The sequence below is a fragment of the Gorilla gorilla genome, chromosome 13 (assembly GCF_029281585.2).
Source record: "Gorilla gorilla gorilla isolate KB3781 chromosome 13, NHGRI_mGorGor1-v2.1_pri, whole genome shotgun sequence".
Taxonomy (NCBI): domain Eukaryota; kingdom Metazoa; phylum Chordata; class Mammalia; order Primates; family Hominidae; genus Gorilla; species Gorilla gorilla.
In genome coordinates, this window is record NC_073237.2 from 129,515,491 (window position 1) to 129,529,825 (window position 14,335).

General features: G+C 60.1%; 1 protein-coding gene across 2 annotated transcripts in view; it reads right to left on the reverse strand.

The window, feature by feature from the left end:
• RALGDS (ral guanine nucleotide dissociation stimulator) overlaps positions 1 to 11,327 on the reverse strand; it is a 51,350-nt gene extending 40,023 nt beyond the window's left edge. Inside the window, exon 1 of one of the 2 annotated variants that reach the window (XM_031014335.3) lies at positions 11,016 to 11,327. In XM_031014335.3, the coding sequence (XP_030870195.3) occupies positions 11,016 to 11,033 (18 nt within the window). In that variant the 5' untranslated portion in view covers positions 11,034 to 11,327. The remainder of the gene's footprint in view (positions 1 to 11,015) is intronic. The other variant, XM_055351443.2, reaches the window with a different exon arrangement.
• Positions 11,328 to 14,335: the final 3,008 nt, after the last annotated feature.

Below are 14,335 nucleotides of genomic sequence, written 5' to 3' on the forward strand. Positions count from 1 at the left end.
GGCCCTGGTCGCCCAGTGCACTCGGGCCAGGGGAACCAGGACAAACGGGCCCTTGTGGTTGGGAGGCTGCCTGCCGTGCCAGGGACAGTGTGTGCCCGGTGCTGCCACCAGCCTGCCTCCTGCCTGAAGGGGCTGAGGGCGTGGGAAGTGGGGCTACCATTTCCGAAGGGGACCTCCTAAGCTGCCCTGGCCTCTGGAGAGGGCACAAGGCCTTGGCTGGCTGCCAGGAGGTGGCAGGGCTGGTGCCCGCTGCCCTCTTTCTCACTGTCCTTTGCCTGCAAGAAGTTCCCCAGGGCTAGAGAAGAGCAATCCCTTGGGACTCTAGGGCCCTGGGTCTGAGGGACACTGCTGTGTCCCACCCTCCTGGGACCCACTGTCCCGTTAACCCCTGGGCTTGGCTCCTTCCTTGGCTTCTCCCCTGGAAGGCGAGGCTCAAGGGCCTCTCCTGTCTGCCTCACCTGGGATGCCTGACAAACGACAGCAAGGTACCAGCTGCCCTCCCCTGCCCAGGGACCCTCCAAGAGCTGTTCAGGTCTCCATGCCAGCATCACGGTGGGCAGCTGGGTGTGCCAGGCAGTGGCTGAGCAGTTCCCAGCCACCACAACCCTGTGAGCTGGGCCCGGCTGTCAACCCAGTAACACATGAGAAAACTGACACTCAGCCCTCCTCATGGTCACGGCTCCGGCCTGGGCCTGGTGCTTTGTTTGTTTGTTTATCTGAGACAGAGCCTTGTTCTGTCACCCAGGCTGGAGTGATCTCGGCTCGCTGCAACCTCTGCCTCCCAGGTTCAAGCAATTCTCCTGCCTCAGCCTCCCGAGTAGCTGGAATTACAGGTGTGCACCAACATGCCCGGCTAATTTTTGTATTTTTAGTAGAGATGGGGTTTCACCGTGTTGGCCAGGCTGGCCTCAAACTCCTGACCTCAGGTGATTCACCCGCCTCGACTTCCAAAGTGCTGGGAGTACAGGCATGAGCCACCGCACCTGTCCAGGTCTAGTGCTTTAAAAAGGCAAAATGCAAACCCCCACTTCCTCCCACACTCACTGTGGCAACATGCTCTCCCTCCCCAGGCACCAGCCATGTGTCCCCACACGCAGCCACACATACCCCTTCATATATGTGCTCCCTCAGCCACTGTCAAGCTTGTCACATCTGAGCACATGCATGCTGCAAACATATGGGGTCACCCAAAGGCAGAGAGATGCCCCTGCCCCCAACACACGTGCTAGAGTGCACATGTGCCCCACCGCATCCCACAGCACACAGCCGCTGCCCCTGCAGGCCCAGAGGCCCCGGATACACACCCTGCTCCCTGCATATCTGCCAGACAGCAATGGGTGCCCCGGCGTCCCCAGACCCCTGAGCACCCTCCCTCAGGGCTGCGGAGAGGGGAGGAGGCAGGGCTCCATGCAGGGACTCCCCAACCCCAGCAGCTGGGAAGGAAACACCTCATGGAGTCCTGAAGAACAGCAAGCGGCTATTTCGAGGGGGCAGGGGGACCAGGCAGGCGGTGCCGCCAGCTGAGACCTTCCACACTGGGCACTACCCACCTGCCCACTACCCCCAGCTGTCACCTCCCCAGCCACCCAGGGCCTGGGACCAGGTGGACTGCTTCACCCTTGAACTCCAGTCCTGTCAACTGGGCAGCAGGGCCTGGAACTTGGCCTCAGGGAAGAAGGGGGTGGGGGGAGAGTGGGATGCGTGTCCTGGGCAACTTACTCGCCTCCTCGGGGCCGTAGTTCCCCTACCTGAAAAAAACCTGTGGATTCAACTTAGGGCCTGCAAGTGTCCCTGCCCTCCACCCACACCCCGGCTCCCCAAAGGCAGCGGGAGCTGGTGGGCCATCGGCCATCTCCCTTCTGCGAAGCGGAGCAGACATTGGCTGCCATCTGCGGAGGGCCTGCCCATGCGGTGCCAGGGGCCTCAGGAACATCTCATACTCCCCCACATCCGTAGGCCCACAGAGGAGGCAATGGGGGTGCAGAGGAGTTAAGGAACCCACTTGTCTGGGTCCGCTGAGGCCAAGCCAGGGCTCCCATCCCAGCTCCCAGGCTTCTCTCCCCTTGACCTCTAGACAGCCCGAACTTCCCTGCGGCTGCTGTTCCTGGTGAACCTCATGACAGATGACAGCACTAGTCAGGTGACTAATCAGCTGATCACTTGATCATCGGGACAGATAAGTGCCGCTGCAGCTATAGCCCAGCAGGGGTGGGGTGGGGTGGGAGCGGGAATCCCTTTGGAATGGATTCAGGTCAGGTGGTGGCAGCCCCCAGGACTTAAATACCTTCTGCCACCCTCCCCACGGTCCCACCCTCCCCACGGTCCCACCCTTCCAGTTTTGAACTTACATTACAGGCAAAGGGCAACCCCCCCACACATCTGGGATCAGGACAAAGTCCCAAGAGGGGCGGGTGCCAGAGGTGGGGGAAGTTCCTGGACTCAGGGCCTCTGGTTGGCCAAGGGTGCTTTCTTCTTTCTCTCCAATGGACAAGCCCACCCCTCCCTGCCTTCCTCCCTCGGAACACAAAAGTCAGATGGGCACACCTGACCTCTCAGGTGGCGTCCAGCAGAGAGGTCCTGCACCCTTCCCATGGGAGCCCTTTCTGGACCCTAACCTAGAAAGAGGGAAGGACTGGGGTGCCCTCCAGCAGGCAGTGGGTCCCGGCCCCCCTTATCCTTCCCAGAAGGACTGGGCAGCTCAATTCAGTTAATTATGTGCCCACCGGGCAGTGCAGGGAGGGGAGGCCAACGTGGGGGAGGGGGTGGGGAAGGTCCTTGGTGCAGCACCCACGCAGGGTGGGTGGGGCTGTGTGCCTGAATCTTCCCTCCCACCAACTGGCCTCCTGCAGCCTGTTCCTTGGTGCTGGGCTGGGGGCTTGCCTCGTCCGCCCGCCTTCTTGGCGTGGCATCCAGCATGAACGTGGGCCGGGGCTGCACGCACCTTGGGCTGTGGGCCGGCAGCTCCCCGCCACTGTCTGTGCTGCCCTCTGCCCTGCCCCTCCTCCTGTGGCACTCCAGCTGGGGGTGGCTGGGCAGAGTCCCCATGGGATCACCCTGAGCCCAGCCGACGACCCCCAAGTGAACATACGAGCCCAGCACCCAACTCTGGAGGTGGGCACGCCCCTTGCCCATTTGACAGATGGGGCAAGGGAGGCTCAGAGGGGTGAAATCATGACCCAGGGCCACACAGTGAGCAAATGATCAGGGTCAGACTGGCATCCTGGCTCCATGAGAGCACCCGGAGGTCCCGGGGAGTGGTCACCAACAGTCCTACCCTCACTGCCATCCCCAGAGAGAACATCTGAGGCAACCAGGTCTCACAGCCTTCCCATCCCCAAAGTCCAACCCACTGGGCAGTGTGGCCCCACCTGCCTTCTCCCACCATTCTACTGCCCCACCCTCTCCCAGGGTCTGGGGCTCCACCTCGCTCCTTCCAGGCCGGACACCCCTCATCCATGTTCTCACCTCGGCTCCCGCAGTGCCCAAGTCTGGGTGCAGGGCGGGTGCCCACAAACTAAGGCAGCCCCTATGGGAGCCCAGAGGGCAGGGCTTTCTTACACCCTCACAGCAACTGCGGGGGCCTCAGGGCAGACAGGGAGGCTCAGAGGGGTCCTGCGCTGCTTCTAGGATGCCCAGCAATAAGCGCTGAGCTGGAATTTGGACCCAGGTGTCCTGCTCCAAAGCCACCTGCCTCACCTGAGGACCAGGGGCCTGATGGCCGAGGTGGATGCTGACATATGAGGAGGAAAGGCAGTGGCGGCCTGGTCCTGGTCCCCTCACTCTCCTGCCCCAAGGCCCCAGTAGGTGACATAATTCACAGGGCAATGTTTATGCACTGAACGGTGAACACACAGGCAGAGGGGTAGATGGGCCACCAATGGGGAAACTGAGGCCAGTGAGAAGGGACACACTAAGGTCACATAGTCAGTCGGTATCAAAGTTGGCCCAGAACCACAGTCCCCTGTTCCAAGGTCTGTACCCAGCCCAACCACAACCTGGCATGCCATCCAGCCCCAGGCCAGGGAGCCCACGGCTGCAGGGCGGCAAAGCACACGGTACCACACGTGGTACCCCATGGCCCCACACACTCTGGCTGGCACCGAGCCATCGCTGTGCTTTCTGACCTTGCGTTTTCTGACATTCTGCCACTGTCAACTCTCACTCAGGTATCCAGGAAGCGGCCTCTGTTGCTAGGGGACTGGCTTGATGCCGGGTGGCTGGCAGAGTGGGGAGATGGGGAGAGGGGAGTGGACTGGGGTGTCCCTCAGGAAGGATCCAGGGGCAGAGGCTACTGGGTCCTGTGTCAGGGTGGAGGGCCATGAGAAGTATCTGAGGAAACTCAGCAGGTCAGGCCCCTTCCTCCCCAGGCTCTAATGAAGGTCCTGGACCCTGGTCTCTGCATTTTCTCTTTCAGCCTCAGAGTCTTCTTTTTGGGCCAGGGGTGGGTGTGCGCTGGTGGGGGTTGGAGGTGAGCCATCGGAAAGCCCATCGGAAAGCCCCAGCCCTGAGCCTTCCTGCAGGCAAGTATTTTGGGGGCCAGCAGTTGCCAAGCAACTGCTCTGGGTTGCCATGGGAATACTCCCTTTTTTCTGGGGCTTGTCATTTTTAGGGGGATGCCACAATGCTTCCCGTTCCCTTTCCTCTCCACTTCCTCACCCTGGCTTGGCTGCCCTGGGAGAGGACCCTGGGAGTCCACAAGCTCACACCCCACCCCTATGGGGGGCCCACATACCCCTGGCCCTAAGACTCTTTGAGGCTCCAGAATCAAGAACCCCCAAAATGCAGAGCCCAGAGTCCAAGGCCTTCATTAGAGCAGAGAGACGATGAAAGGGGCTCATTACTCTGTTTACGTCTCCTTGCCGCCATTAACCACCACTTGGGGCCTAGGGCCTCCCAGCCCTGCCCTGCCCAGCAGCCGGGCCCAGCCCTGACCGTTGGAAGGCCACTGTAATTGGAAGGAATGTGGTCCTGGTGCCTGGCCCTTCCCAGGCTTGTGTGCACACAGGGAGGCACCATTGCCAAGCTGCCACTACCTAGCTGTGGGAGTTCCTTCCCCTTCCAGTGCCTCAGTTTCCCCACCTGGAAGTGAGGATGGCAGTGGCATTTATCTTGCAGAGTGCTGAGCAGATACAAGGGACACTTTAGCACAAGGCCTACGGGCTGGCTGTCATCACCAGGCACCTCTGCAGCAGGGGACAGAGGGAAGGACTCTGTGGAGAATAGCCCTGTGGCTAGCGTGCAATGGTGACTGACCACGCCACTGATGGCAGAGTGGCCACTGAATCCAGGACCCCAGACAGGCAGCCCATGCCTTCTCCACAAGATCTGTCTGCCCCATACCCCTGACCCTTCCACAGAAGCCAGGGTGCTCCCCACGGGCCAGGCACCCAGCGCCAGCCAGGTGTACAGAGGCCAGTATCTGCTGTGTGAATCAATCACTGAACCAACTGTCAAGGACCAGCAGCCTCAGGGGCGGGCCTGGTGGCTCGGTGAGCGAGGAGGTGGTGGGAGGGCCTTGTGCGGGTAGGGAGGTGACAGTAAGAAATGGCCTCTGGCTGGATGCAGTGTCTCAAGCCTTTAATCCTAGCAGTTTGGGAGGCCGAGGCGGGGGGATCCCCTGAGCCCAGGTGTTTGAGACCAGCCTGGGCAACATGGTGAAACTGTGTCTACAAAAAAATCCAAAATTAGCTGGGAGTGTTGGCGCGCACCTGCCGCCCCAGCTACTCTGGAAGTCTGAGCCCAGGAGGTCGAGGATGCAGTGAGCCGTGATCTGGCCCCTGCACTGCAGCCTGGGCCACAGAGCAAGACCTTGTCTCAATAATAATAATAATAATAATAATAATAATAATAATAATAATAATAATAAAAAATAAAGGAATGGCTTCCACTCATTCCACTCCTGGGCCAGCGGCCCGCTGTGCACTCCGCTCCCTTTCGCTGATGCCATGTGAGCGGCTCCACGGCGGGGACCTGACCCCTGCTCCTCAGCCCCACACTGCCTCGCCCCTTTGTATATCAAAGGCGCCTCTGAGGGGCTGTGCTGACCCCCACCAGGAGCAGCAGGACCACCTCAGGCATCCCAGCTCCCCTGAGGCAGGGTCTGGGGCTGGTGTTGGGGGGAAGGACCCCTCAAGTCTCTATCTGCACAGACAGCCCACCCGTGCCCAGGGCTGCCTTCCGAGCACCTGCAGACCTGGGCCTGCAGTAACAGGAGAGCTATTTGCAAACCGCAGTGTAATCAGCCGCACGGCCTCTGGAGAGGCCTGAGAAAGGCCGGCTCAGCTTGCAGGTGAGGAACCAAACGAAAGGCAAACTCCTGGCCCCTGTGGGCCCCGGCCACTGCAGCCTCGCAGGTCCCCTATCCCTCCTCCCTGCCTTCCTTTCCGCCCCGCGGACACCACGGTCTGCAAACCATGGTCCTCCTCGCCACCCCTGTCACCTCCTCCTCGGCCCCGCGCCGGCCTCCGACGCAAAGTCGCCACCCAGTCACCCCGCCTCGGCCCCGCCTGGTTTGATTTCCTCCCGTGTGTGTCACCCATGAGGTGGCCGTGCCCCTGGCCTGTTTACAGCTGTGCGCAGGCTCCTCGCAACCTGAAGGCGAGACCTTTGTCTGCGGCAGCTCCGCGCCGGGCTGGGCGGCCGCACGGGAGGGCACAGCGCCACCTGCTGGTGCTGCCGCCAGAACGCGCCAAGCTGAGGAGCAGGCGGGCTCCGCTCACGCCCCCACACCCCCTAGCTGGGGGCTGGGTTCCTGCGATGTCTTCCGACTCCCCGCTGCTCCCCTAGTCCCCGTAGGCACGCGGGTACCCGGCCTTTGGGAGGGGGATCATTCCCAATACTCCTGTTACGGGTTGAACTGTGTCCCTGAACAAAAAGATCTCTGGTACCCGTGAATGAGATCTTATTTGGAAATAGGGTCTGTGCGGATAGAATCCGGATGAGGTCATACCGGATTAGGGTGGGCCTTAATCCAATGACTGCTATCCTTATGATAACAGGGAAAATTGGACAGACACGCACAGGCGGACAGACACGAACTGATGAAGGCACAGTTTGCAGTCACACGTCTACAAAACCAGGAACGAATGCCAAGGAAACTGGCAGCCACCAGAGGTTGGAAGATGCAAGGAAGTATCCTCTCCTAGAATCTTCAGAGACAGCATGGCCTTGCTGACCCCTGGATTTTGGACTTCTGGCCTTTAGAACTGTGAGAGAATACATTTCTGTTGTGTTGAGCCACCCAGCACTTTGTGACAGCAGCCCAGGAAGCTGACCCGATAGACACTGGTCCCAGTCATCACCCTCTGTGCCATCACCACACCTCCCCTCCACGAATCAACCACGACCACAGGACACCTCCTTCTGGAATCTCTCTGTGCCCACGCACTCCCCAGATGAGCACTTCCCCTTCCCCTGGCAACTCCCCGGACTCTTGTTACCCCCACCCCCCGCCCTGGCATGGCCTGGGCCCAGGAGACAGATACGAAATGAATGAGTGAATATCCACCTTTGCTACTTCATCATATTCAGATGTTCGTAAAAATCTCTATGTTCGTCATATTCAGATGTTCGTAAAAATCAAGTGGCAGCAGTGCTGGGGGTTAAGGAAATGGGGAGAGTGATGGCAGATGTGTGAGGGGAGACAAGGGGCACTTCCAGGTACTCATAGCCACCCTGGGAGCTGGGACAGCCAACCAGTGTGTTCTCATGCTCCCAGCCCCTGAGGCTCAGAGAGGGGAAGCCATCTGGGTCACCAAGCTCCTGCCTCTTGCCAGTTCTGTGACCCCAAACTAGCCATTGTGCCTTTCAGGGCCTCCCCAGTCTCCTGACCTGCACAATGGGGATGGTTCTAACGTCTACTTCCTGGGGACATCACCACGCTAATGTGCGACAATACTACAAAACCTGTTAGCTGCCTCACAGACTTAGAGATGGAAGGATTAGGAAGGAAAGGGGCCTTCAGAGGCTGCAGGGTCCTGCTGACCCCCGGATTTTGGACCTCTGGCCTTTACAACTGTGAGGAAAGAAACTTCTCACAGGGGCGAGACACAGCCCAGAATACAAGTCGGACAGGCTGGGCACTGGTGCTGTGATCTGGGGAAAGTCACTCCCTTCTTGGTCTGGTTTCCTCATCTGCACCATGAACGGGTTGAAAATGAAGCAAAAATCAGATATCGGCCCCCTGTGGCATACGGGAGCATCTTCCAATGGGAACACCTTCCAATGGCTCCCATGATGTTTGTTTGTTCGTTTGTTTATTGAGACAGCGTCTGGCTCCGTCGCCCAGGCTGGAGTGCAGTGGCATGATCTTGGCTCACTGCAATCATCACCTCCCAGGTTCAAGTGATTTTCCTGCCTCAGCCTCCGGAGTAGCTGGGATTATAGGCACCTGCCGAGACACCCAGCTAATTTTTGTATTTCTTTTTTGTAGAGACGGGGTTTCACCATGTTGGCCAGGCTGGTGTTAAACTCCTGACCTCAGGTGATCCACCCGCCTCGGCCTCCCAAAGTGCTGAGATTACAGGTGTGAGCCACCGCGCCCAGCCTCTGTTATGTTTAGAATCAGGCCTGACTGCCTCCTCTCAGACACTGTCCCAGGCAGCCTCCACACTGGCTCCAGAGATCCCTGCCTCCTGGTACATAAGTTGCTGAGTGATCCCCTTCCTCCGAGGGTGATTGGATTTAGTGACTGGCTTCTCACCAACAGAACACAGCACAGGTGACGTGAGGTCACTTCCAAGATTTACAAAAAACTATGACTTCTGCCTTGCTTGTTTGCTCTTGTTTTCCTCCCCACCTTCACCCCTCACTCTGGGGAAGTGAGTTCTGATGCTGTGAGCTGCCTGCCCTACAGAGAGACCCACATGACAGTGAACCAAGGGAGGGCCCCCACCAACAGTCACAGAGGAACTGATGCCCTCAGTCAAAACTGAATCCTGCCAATAACATGAAAATGGCCTGGGGGCTGGTCCTGCCCAGTCCAGCCATGGATGAGACCCCAGTCCCAGCCTCCCTTGAGACCTGGGGGCAGAGGCACCCAGCTGAGCTGCCCTGGATCCGGGTCCACAGAAACTGTGTGATGATCAATGTCTGTTGCTGGAAGCTGTACATTAGGGTAGTGTTGTCACACAGCTGTCCACAGGCCCCTGGGCTGCCCCTCCCACCCCCAGCTCACTTGGGCCACACTGGCCTCCTTTCTCACTCCTCTCTGGCCAAACTCATTTCTGCCTCCCAGCCCTGCCTGCTGAGCCTTCTCCATCACACTGTCCAGACTCGTGCAGGGCTGGCTCATGCTTTGTCTTCTGGTCACAGCACAGATGTCCCCTTAGCGAGACCTCTCAGATCCCCACCCAGCAGGCCCCAGCCCTCCCTGGCAGCCCCGGCATTATTTTCGCTGCAGCACTTGCTTTTTCCTTTCTGTGCCTGTTTGCTTTTGTGCCCTGTCCGTCGCCCCCTCCAGACTGCCAGCTCTGGAGGGCAGGCCCCCCTGGGTCACTTTCAGAGCCACGCCCAAGCCCAACGCTGCCCCCCCACAACCCAGGGTGAGTGCTTGGGCACACCTGCTGAAGGGAAAGAGGAGGCTCTTGGAGCCCCCTCCCGCCTCTGAGCAGCTAACATTGTGGAGAGGGATGCTAGTAATGGGGGGTGTGCATTGGGTGGAGGCCAGGGTCCCCCAGAGGGACCCTGCCGGGCTCTCCCTGACTCCAGTTGCTCCAATGAGCACAGTGGGCACTGCCTCCCCCTGGTGGCCGGCACTAGCACAGCAGCAGCCTCAGGCAGAAAACCCAGAAAACAAAACACACACCTTTGTTTGGGTGTTGTCAAGGTAGCAGCTCTCCTGAGTCCCAGGGGGTCAAAGGAGCAGAACCTGCAGGCTCCAGGGGTAATTCAAGGAGCCTCAGAAGCTTCATTTGCTCCCCTCTTTCCCTTTGCTGGTCCTGGGGTGTCCAGCTCACTCGTGAGGCCTCCTCACTCCAACCAGGGCAACGGCTCTGGCCCCACTTCCAAATAAGAACCCTGAGGCTCCAACAAGGACAGTCTTGTCCCACAAGAGTTGTCCAGTGCTTGGCCATGCTCTGCACCACCCCAGGCCCTCAGCCCTTCAGCCCCGCCGGCTTCTCTTGCTCAGAAGAACCTCCAAGAAGAAGGCATTTTCCACAGACCTCGGTGGGTAGTGGGGGCATCCGCAGTGGAGACCTAAGGCCGACAGACACGTCTACGAGCCTGTGGGACCCTTGGGGTCACCCAGGCCAAACATTCCAATTTGTAGAGCAGGAATTTGAGGCTTCCTTTCCTACAGCCCCGTCCACACTGAAGGGGTCTTTTCCTGCTTCCAGGTGATCACAGCGGTGAACACAGAACCCCACAGTCTGTCCTCTCCAGGGTGCCCCAGCCCAGACAGATCCTGGGAACCTTGGAGAATCCCCGCCCATCAAGCTGGCCTGTCCTCCCCTTGCCCCCCACCCCGTGCCATGGCCCCAGGCATGTTGCTGGGTACTGGATGCCCCTGCCCATGGCAGAGTAGCCCCCGCCCTCTTTCTTCTTTCCCCCAGTCACTTCCCCAGCGTCCCGTCCTACTCTGAGCCCCAGGAAGTGTGTGGTGTGTGTGTCTGCGTGTGTGTGAGCATGTATGCGCAGGCCTGCGCCTGTACGTGCGCGGAGAAGCCCAGGCAAATGAGCCCACATGGGAGATGGGCAGGGGTCCCCAGGATCTTAGAGGCTGTCATTCCCAAAGCAAACCCCACGGGAAGGGTGAGCCGAGCCCTTCCTGGACTAAGAAGCCGGAACCCTCCCTTCATCTCTGGACTCCGCCAACTTCGTGTGCCCCGGGCCAGTCCCTGCCCCTCTCCTGTCCTCAGTTTCCCTACCGTCCCAGGCGGGGTTGGACGCGGAGCTGCGTAAGCGCACGCTCAGCGTGGACGCGGCGCCGGGCTCCCTCCCCACGGTGGGTGTGGGCTGGGGCATGCGGTCCTCCCTCCACCCGCGACGCGGGGCTGGGGACGGCGCGCACTCACCTGGCAATCTACCATCATCCTCAGCCTCGGTGGCACATCGCCGGCCCCAGGGCGGGACCCGGGGCTCGCAGAGGCCGCTCGCCTGGGCCCGCGCGCGGCGCAGGGGTGCGCCCGGCTGCGGGGCTCATGGCGCGGCCTCCGGTCCCCGCCGGGCCCAGGACTCTGCGGCCCTCGGGGCCGCCCCGGCCGCCGCCAGCGCCGCTCCCATTGTCTGCGCCGCGCCGCGCTCCGGCCGCCCGGGCCTCGCCGCTCGGTTCCGCCCCGGCTCCCCGGGCTCGGGCCCGGGTGGGCGGGGACAGCCGCGGCCCCGCCCCAGCCCGCCCGCAGGTGCGAGGGGCGCGCCCCGCCGCGCGAGCTCGGGGACGCGCTCGGGGGCGCGCTCAGGCCTCCCTCCCGCGGGGCAGCCGGGCCTGGTGTCTAAGGCCGGGCGCGCACACGGGGCCTGCGCGGGACCGCAGACAGCGCGTGCACGTCACTCCGCTTCGCCGCGCGCACGCGCCACGCGCCACGCGCCACGCTCCCAGCGCGGTGTGCGGCCGATCTCACGTGTCCGTCCGCCCCAGCCGCCTGCTCAGTACTCCCCACCCCGCTAGGACCTAGGGCCAACCTCGCCCCAGCCAGGCGGGGGCCGCTGAGTCGGCGCGCCGGCGTCACCAAATATACAAGTTCACCCTGGCGCCCAGCACCCCGATGCCACCTGCTGGACTCGGCTCGGCTGATGGCTGGGAGCTGGGGGACCCGAGGTGACAGCGAACTCAGCCTGGGCAGGGAGAAAGTCAGGTCTCCCCTTCCCCTCCTCTTCCCCACTTCCCTCCTTGTCTTCCCTGACAGCACCTGGGACCACAAAGTCCAGCTGCAGCTTCAGCTGGTGTAAGATGGGGCTCAAGGGAGCCTGGGGGAAGGAGGCCTCACACTGGGGTTGAGCGACTGTTGGGGGTAATCAGTGTTATTAGGGCTAACTGATTTCGTCCCTTTTTATTTTTTATTTATTTTTGTTTTTGAGATGGAGTCTCGTTTGTTTGTTTTTTGAGATGAAGTCTCACTCTTGTCCCCCAGGCTGGAGTGCAATGGCGCGATCTCGGCTCACTGCAACCTCCACCTCCCAGGTTCAAGCAATTCTCATGCCTCAGCCTCCTGAGTAGCTGGGATTACAGGCACCTGCCACCACGCCCGGCTAATTTTGTATTTTTAGTAGAGATGGGGTTTCACCATGTTGGCCAGGCTGGTCTCGAACTCCAGACGTCAGGTGATCCTCCCGCCTTGGCCTCCCAAAGTGCTGGGATTACAGGCATGAGCCACTGCACCAGCCGCGGTCTCCTTGTCGACCAGGCTGGAATGCAGTGGCTAGATCACGGTTCACTGCAACCTCTGCCTCCTGGGTTCAAGCGATTCTCCTGCCTCAGCCTCCCAAGTAGCTGGGATTACAGGTGCACGCTGCCACCACCACACCCGACTAATTTTTGTGTTTTTAGTAGAGACAGAGTTTCACCATATTGGCCAGGCTGGTCTCGAACTTCTGACCTCAGGTGATCTGCCCTCCTCGGCCTCCCAAAGTGTTGGGATTACAGGCGTGAACCACTTTGCCTGGCCGACCCTTTTGATTTATTTTATTTATTTTATTTTTTTGAGACAGAGTCTCACTCTGTCACCCAGACTGGAGTGCAATGGCACAGTCTCAGCTCACTGCAACCTCCGCCTCCCAGGTTCAAGTGATTCTCCCGTCTCAGCCTCCCGAGTAGCTGGGATTACAAGCATGTGCCATCACACCCGGCTAATTTTTGTATTTTTAGTAGAGATGGGGTTTCACTATGTTGGCCAGGCTGGTCTGGAACTTCTGACCTCGTAATCTGCCCACCTTGGCCTCCCAAAGTGCTGGGATTACAGGTGTGAGCCACTGTGCCCGGCCTTTTTTATTTTTAAAAAAGCTATATAGAGACGAAGTCTCACTATGTTGCCCAGGCTGGTTTGGAACTCTTGGGCTCCAGAGATCCTCCTGCCTTGGCCTCCCAAAGTGCTGCAATTACAGGCGTGAGCCACTGTGCCCGGCTTCATTCAATTTTATACCAGAGCCAAGGCACCAGCACTGCAGGCCACTCAGCTGTAAGTGGCCAGGCCCTGCTGTGCGTGGTGACCCCCACTTCATGGCTCTTCCCTGTCACTCATCCCCAAGCTGGTCATCAGAGGCCTCATCCTGTGTTGGGGCCTCGCTGGCCAGGTATCCCCTGAGTCCAGCGCTTGGGCCCCATATATATTGATTCCCCTGCTGGGACAGCCCTGCGGTGACCCCTGCCTCCTTGCCTGGCATTCAGAACCCTGTGTGACCTGGTCCTTATACCCCAACTGTAGCCTCCTGGGGCCATCCTGACCCAGGGACCCCATCAAGCCCCTGCCCCTCTCAGAGCCCCCTGCCAGCACTGCCCCTCCCTGTATCCTCCTCCACAATGCACTCACCTTCAGAGCTGCACTCCTCCCACCCTGTGCAGAGCACAGTCTTGAACCCAGATGACCTGGGTTCAAACCTGCAGCTGAGCCACATCACAGGCAAGCTCATGGTGACCTCTCAGAGTCTCAGTTTCCTCTACTGAAAATGAGTCAGGGACTCCCACCCGGGAGGGCGTGCCAGGGGTAAAGCTGGGTGTAAGTGGGGTGAGGGGGGTATGGGGGACTTCTCCCCTGCTAGGCGGAGCTGCCCAGGCCTCAGAGTCTGCTGTCACCTGGGGTCCCCCATCTCCCAGCCATCCACCCAGCTGAGTCCAGCGCTTCCATGGCCCTCTCTGTGCTTTCAACAGAAGCTCCTCGGAGGCAGGGCCTACTCCTTCAGCACAGAACCCCTCCCCTGGAGCAGGTGCTCCCTATGAGGGACACAGAGGCCATGGTTCCATTCCTGCCCCTCTGCCCAGGAGGCACCCAATGCCCCTTCAAGACTCCAGGCCTCTCCAGCCCAGTCTGTCTCCTCCAACTGGTCACTCCATCTGTCCACGCTCTTCGGGTCTGTCCCTGCTCGCCGGGCAAACCACAGGTGAAGGAAGAATGAACTCAGGGCTGGCCCCAGCTTTTCCACAGGTGACCAAGTGGGTGGGTGCCTGCCCGTTCTAATATGACCAGAGTCTACCCCACCGTCCTCTCTGTCTTCTCCTTCCATGAAAAAGATGCTGCTGTCTCCAGGGCAGTGAGCACCAGGCCGCCAAGCCCTGAACCCATACCCCACCCCATCTCTGCGTGGCCAGGCAGACAGAACCACACTGTAGGCCTCTGAAGTCCTTCTGGGTCCAGACTGGAGAGGTCATCTTCCCACGCCCTCTAATCCTGGCCTGCACCAT